Here is a 6,393-nt window from a genome sequence, read left to right as displayed (position 1 = left end):
CCGAACAGGCGCCCCCGCGCATGCGCTGTTGTGTGTCGCAACGATGGCGGCGACCCAGGCGGAGGCGGGCGGTGCGCGGTCGGTCATGGCCGGGGCCCCGGGCGCTGCCATGGCCGACGTGGGGGCCGAGCTGGGAGCCGCGGGCCCCGCCGCGGACGGTGCGGAGTGCGGGGCGGGCGACGCCATGGTGGCGGAGGAGCCGCCGGCGCCGCCGGCGCTGCCGGGGCTGCGGCTGGTGCAGCAGGGCGCTGAGGCGCACGTGTACCGCGGGCTCTTCCTCGGCCGGGCGGCCGTGGCCAAGCTCCGCGTCCCGAAGCGCTACCGACACCCCGCGCTGGAGGAGCGCCTCAGCCGGCGGCGCATGGCCCAGGAGGCGCGGTCGCTGCTGCGGTGCCGGCGGGCAGGTGGGCACGGGGGCGGGCGGGCCGGGCCGGGGCTGCCTGGCAGGGCGGACAGACAGACAGACACACCCCGGGGCAGGACACACGGACTGACACAATGCGAGCCCCAGCACCCCGGCTCCTCAGGTCGCTCAGGGCAGATTTCAGGCACTTAGCGCCATCCTGAAGGATGCTGGGCTTCTGAGCCCGGGGCGACGCGCTCTGCTCCCTCAGAGTGCCCCTGAAGCTCGTCTTGCCCTCGGTGTGTCCCAGAGTGTGTTTTATCGGGGAGGCTCCCCCAGGAGGGGCTGGGCTGTCAAAAGGTTTGAGCTGCCAGGTCCGTGTAAGGATGCGGGGCTGTGCAGATGGCTTGGACTGAGTGTTGGCCAGGCCACTCCAAGGGGTGGATCACCAGTGGCTGGGTGTGATCTTAACTGGCATTTCTGCTTAAGGCTTTTGTCGGTTGTGTTTTGTTAAAATAAAGCTGGGAATTGTGTAAATTAACTGCTGGCATTTGATTTATTCTTTTAAATAGGGATTCCAGCGCCAGTGGTCTACTTCGTGGATTATGTCACCAACTCCATCTATCTTGAAGATATTGTAGACTCAATTACTGTTCAGGATCATATTTATTCAGTACAAAAGAGTGGGAATGATACCAGCGACCTCCATAAGTTAGCAGAGAAGATGGGTGAGCTGTTAGCAAGGATGCACGATGAGGATATCATCCATGGGGATCTCACAACTGCCAATCTCCTCCTGCGGCCACCCACGGAGAAGCTGGACCTGGTGTTGATAGACTTTGGACTCAGTTTTATTTCAGGTCTTCCAGAGGATAAAGGAGTTGATTTGTATGTTCTGGAAAAAGCCTTCATTAGCACTCATCCAGATACTGAAGCGATGTTCCAAGCTCTGCTAAAGACCTACGCAGCCACGTCTAAAAAATCTGGTCCTGTCATCAAAAAGCTGGATGAGGTTCGGCTAAGGGGGAGGAAGAGATCCATGATTGGGTAGAAGAGAGTGGGGTTAGGGATGGAGAAATAGTAGGTTTTGCAAAGAGGGTTATTTATATTTCTAGTCGGTTTTATTTCAAAGATCACTATTTTGATAACTGTGTCTTCAAATAAATAAACTTGAAAGAGTTTTAAGTGTCATCAAGTAACCAAAGTAATTGTGAGATTGGGGCACAGCCAAGGGAGAAACAATTAGAGGTCACTTCTGTCCTACATGTTAAATATTTCTAATACAAAATAGTTTGCAATGTCATTCTACTCATCTTTGTGTGGTTAGAATCATTCAGAGCAATCTTTCTTGGCCTGTAGACCATAAATTTGTGGGAGGTTCTTATTTCAGAGACTACAAAATAGCATCTACAAAAGGTAACTGAGAAAAACAAGTGTGTTGTTTTTCTCAGAAGACTTTACAACAAAGGGTTTAAATCTATTATAAATGACTCAACATATCCTGAAAATTTTCAGAACTGAATTCTGGAACATGGGCAATGCTGAAATACCAAACATAATACTAAACATAAACCAGTTTTATTTTCTTCTGGTAGTAAATTGTCTTTTTTTAGTCTCAGTCAATAGTACTGTCTGAAAGAAGTATAAAACTTGTTAATTTGTTAAGAGTAGTTTTCTACTGGGAAACTTTAAGCAAGAAGCCTGCTGTAAATTTCCTGTTTTGGAGCTTTACAGGGGGGACTGCTGGTATTGCTGTTGCCTGCCCAGGTAGGTGGTTGGCAGAGGTAGGTGGTAATTGTCTTTTTCTTGTAATGTTTTCTCTATATTACTTCGTTTTTCTGGCTTACTGTGTCTAATAGTGTGAATGGAAGGTGTGCCAGGGAAGAATCTTACATACCCCACAGTGGGTGGGTTAGGAGATGATCAGTTTTGTGGGCAGGTTGGGGTGTGAATGTGGGAGCATCGTTGTCTGCAGGTAGTGATGCAAAGAAACGGTGAACTTCTTGTTGGGCAATTTGCTGTGCTGGGCAGTCTGTATCCATCGGGAAGATCCTCTGTGCTTTTGTGCACTCCCTTGTTCTCTGAAACCGCTCGTGGAAAAGAGGGAGTGGAGTCCTTTACCTCTGCACAGCCTCGGGCCGGTCCCGTACGGATCAGGCTGGGGAGGAGGCAGCTGTGAGGAGCTGCTCTGCCGGGCAGGACAGAGGGATCAGGGCTTTCCCTGCCCTCTTGGAGCGGCGCGGCCGAGCAGAGGGAACGGAACGGGCGGCGCCGAGAACCACCAGGCGCCTCCGCAGCCCCGGCTTCACTCCGCGCGGTGGCGCCGCCGCAGCGCCGCCGCCCGTGATCGCGCAGGTGCCCGGTTCGCGTCCCGCGGCCCGCAAGTGTCCTGGCGCGGCGGGCTGCCCGTGCCCGGCGCGCATTTCACCTCTTGCCAGAAAAGCCGCTGGGCGAGTGCCCGACCCCGGCGTGTGGGGCACGGGTTCCACCGCCCAGCCACAGCTTTGGTTCCGCGCCGGGCACGCTTGCTCCCTGCCGCTGCCGTGTTTTGTTCAGTGCATGCGTGTCCCGGGGCGTGCCGCGAGAGCGGGGCTGGAGGAGGCCTTGCTGCTGCTGCATCTTCTGCTCCTCGGCCCGTCTGGAGCACACACGGGCACGCTCGGATCGGATCGGTCCATCCCGAGCTCATACGGGCACTCGGATCGGTGTTCCCCGGTGTCCCGCGGGCTGCTGGAGCCTCATGGCACGGTGGGAGCAGGTGGATGTGAGCTCACAAGTCCCCAAATGAGGGATGTGAGCCCCGAGTGCCGGCCCCGCAGGGGAGGCGGCAGCCTTGACCCCCTTGCCCGCCGTCCCCCATCTGTACAAACAGCGCTCTCCCGGTGATGCCAGGATTGAGTTCTGTTTGCAAAGCCCTTTGAAGAAGCGTGTTTCCAGCTATCGCCGTGTTTGTTGAAATGCGGCTCTCCCTGCGGGACGGCGGAGCAGAAACAAAGGCGATCCGCGGGCGGTGCTCAGGGCGATCCGCGGTGCCCGGCGCTGGGTCGGCAGCCTGTGGCCAGGCCAGTCCCCCCGCGGAGCTGTGCGTGGGACTGCCCCTCGAGCAGGGACTGCTGAACTGGCCTCTGCTGAAACCAGCTCCGGGATGGAGCTTCAAAACAAAGCAGGACATTACTGGTCATGAAAAGCAAAATGTTTTGTTTTTTCACTGCGTGATAAACTCCTCCTTGTTATATAAGTGTTACTTTCTCCACATCTGTGTTAGGGCTTGTTGATATTTCCTCTTGCTCAGCCTGGAGTGTCAGATGGATTGCTGTAGAGAATGGTGAACTGTTGCTGTTTGAAGGTGGAAAAATCTCAGCAGGTTCATGTCCAGCAAAAAGGACACTCTGGACATGCAAAGTGTCCACCCCACATCTTCTTGCAGCCTCAGCTGTATCAGCCCCTCAGGAGCTGGACTCAATGATCCTTGGGTTCCCTTCCAACTCACTCTGTGATGCTGAGACGAGTTGTGTCTGCAGCAGCACCTCCGTGGATGAAAACCACTGGTTCCCTGACTGGTTCACAGGGCAGGTGGAGGTTCCAGTTTTTGTTGGCTGGGAATAGCTTGGCATGCTGCTGTTTTAGCTTTCTGTGCATCTCTGTACTCATAAGCACAGAGATTTCAATTACTATTATTGTTGTTATTAAAATAATTTGCCATTGCATTATTAACACTCAGGCTTTATGTGCAGTGCATGTCCATTCTTGTAAGGTAAATAGGACTTCTCTTCTCTTCTCTTCTCTTCTCTTCTCTTCTCTTCTCTTCTCTTCTCTTCTCTTCTCTTCTCTTCTCTTCTCTTCTCTTCTCTTCTCTTCCCTTCTCTTCTCTTCTCTTCTCTTCTCTTCTCTTCTCTTCTCTTCTCTTCTCTTCTCTTCTCTTCTCTTCTCTTCTCTTCTCTTCTTCTTTTTTTCTTCCTGAATAGTTTATCTGCTGCAAATCCACTTTTGAGCCACCAATATTCTTCCAGAGTTTTGCCTGACTTTTTACAAAGTCCTTGCAGCCCACATTGGTGGAAGTGGTGATGTCCTGTCCTACCCAGAGGGGCTGTTCTCCCTAAGGCTTTGTTGTCCTTCAGCCCCTCCAAAACCTTCTTGCTTGCCTGTTGGGGGGACCCTGAGATTGTGGGATGTAACAAAAGGTGGCTGGTGGTGCACAAAGCCACTGGGGGTCCCTCTGCCACCATCACTAGCAGCAGGAAAATCTGTATGTTCAGGGAAAACCTTTGAGCAGAATGTATTTACAGCTGTGTGCTGAATGTACAGTTCACTCAGAGAAACTGTAAACCCAGATCACTCTGGGTCTTTCTACTGCTTGAATCTTTTTGCTTTTAAAAGTGAATTGCTGTCTCAGGGTGTCAACTCCAGGCCTGCTGGGAACAGCTTCATTTCCAGAGTCTTCCCAGCACCTCCTTGACCTTGCTGTACACCTGGATATCACTCAAAAATGCCATGAATACAAGGAGGTGCAGTAAGATGTGGAAAGAGGAATGAAAGGAATGAGAGAAAGACAAATTAAATGGAAATAGAGACATTTTGTCAGCACAAAGTGCAGTGTAGTATTTCTGAGGAAATTGCTGATTTTCGATGGAGTTGCCTTTTCTGTTTATTTTGGTATCTGACATCATCAGTGGTTTCTGTGGTGGGAGTGGGGAGCTCTTAGTAACCAGCCTGACTTTAGGTTGGCAATAAGACCAAGTTCTGTTTTGCCCACTGATGCCATGGAGGCAGAACTGAACTAAGGGGATTTTTGGAGATAAATATGAGTTGGAGACCTAGAGGAGCACTAAGAAGAAAAAGAAACATCAAAAAAAAACCCCATACAAGCAAGGAACAGGGATGGAGACACTGTTGAATAATCTGGGAATGCTGTTGCCATGAATTTTGGACAGTGGCTGCTCTGTGATGGCAGTTACTGTGTGTAAATGTAAAAACTATGCATACAAGATATATGGTGTAGCTTTTTTCAGTGAGCTTTTTTATAGTCTAAGCCTTGATGTCTGCAGGAAATTGATATTTTCCAGTTTTGCAAGATGCAGAACACTGATAACCTTTTGCAAGCCTCTTCTCCTATCACTGCTGATAGAAAACCAAGTTAGTGCAATAAAAGCATAAAAGCACATTTGCAACTCAGGGTTCACTCTGTGAGGGTCACTACAGATAAATAAAGCCCCTCCCTGGCCCAAGCACAAACTGTGTCCCTCTGTGGTCCCTTTGGGCACTTCACAGCACCTTTCTTTTGCCAATAAACTAAACTTACTTTAAGTAATACCCCAGGAGTGGTCTGAGCCCAGTGATGGAGAGAAGGCACAGGCAGGGCAGCTGCAGCTGCAGCTGGCACTGGAAATGGGGTGGTAGAGGTGGAGTTTACAAGAAAACAAACTAATTAAACGTTAATTCCCCTCTGAAGGCCGGGAGAACCAGCGTGCAGCCCCTGCACAATGGGCTCGGCTGGGGAGCTCTGCAGGCTGAGCCGAGCGGGGCGGGTGGGGCTGGGGAAGGGGCTGGGGCTGTCCCGGCCGGAGCCACCACTGCAGGGACCGTGCTGCCCGTCCCCTCGCTCTCCACACTGCCAGAAATGTGTGTCCTTGTAAGAGGAAGAACAAACTGTGCCCGTTGTTATTGTTTTGAAGCTTTTTTTAACTTTAAAGGTTGATTTTGAGAGGAATTTTGTAGAGCTCCATTGGTCAGGCATGTGGCACACACTAGAACACGGGCTCCCAGTCTCTGCCTGATGGGTATTTTGGGTAAGCTGAACCTGTTTTAAGCAGTTCCATTGTTTTACTGGCCTGAATTTTGCTTTCACGCATCTCTCTGTCCATCCTCTCCATCATGCACCACTACCCAAGTAATGGATCAGCTTCTCCTCCCACAGCCTGCTGTAGCATCGAGGCAGCAGAGCAATCTCCCACCATTTACTTTGGCCATGAAAACCTTGTATTCATGTTGTTGAGCAGTTCAGGAGAAGCAAGATAAAAATCCTCCTGGATTTCTCTCGGCCAGCCCTGTGC

General features: G+C 51.5%; 1 protein-coding gene across 1 annotated transcript; it reads left to right on the top strand.

Annotated features, from left to right (window-relative positions):
• TP53RK (TP53 regulating kinase) lies at nucleotides 1-4,059 on the top strand. The gene is made up of 2 exons (XM_054644615.2): nucleotides 1-404; nucleotides 916-4,059. The coding sequence occupies exons 1-2, from the start codon at nucleotides 44-46 to the stop codon at nucleotides 1,392-1,394; spliced, it is 840 nt and encodes a 279-aa protein (XP_054500590.2). The 5' UTR covers nucleotides 1-43; the 3' UTR covers nucleotides 1,395-4,059.
• Nucleotides 4,060-6,393: the final 2,334 nt, after the last annotated feature.

This window comes from Agelaius phoeniceus, chromosome 17 (assembly GCF_051311805.1).
Source record: "Agelaius phoeniceus isolate bAgePho1 chromosome 17, bAgePho1.hap1, whole genome shotgun sequence".
Classification (NCBI taxonomy): Eukaryota; Metazoa; Chordata; class Aves; order Passeriformes; family Icteridae; genus Agelaius; species Agelaius phoeniceus.
This window is presented reverse-complemented; position numbering and strand designations above follow the sequence as displayed.

Excerpts from the sequence above, each read along its gene's own strand:
- TP53RK (XM_054644615.2), top strand. The coding sequence starts at position 44 with ATGGCGGCGACCCAGGCGGAGGCGGGCGGTGCGCGGTCGGTCATGGCC. Across the intron at positions 405-915 it reads GCTGCGGTGCCGGCGGGCAG|GGATTCCAGCGCCAGTGGTC; the intron begins GTGGGCACGGGG and ends TCTTTTAAATAG.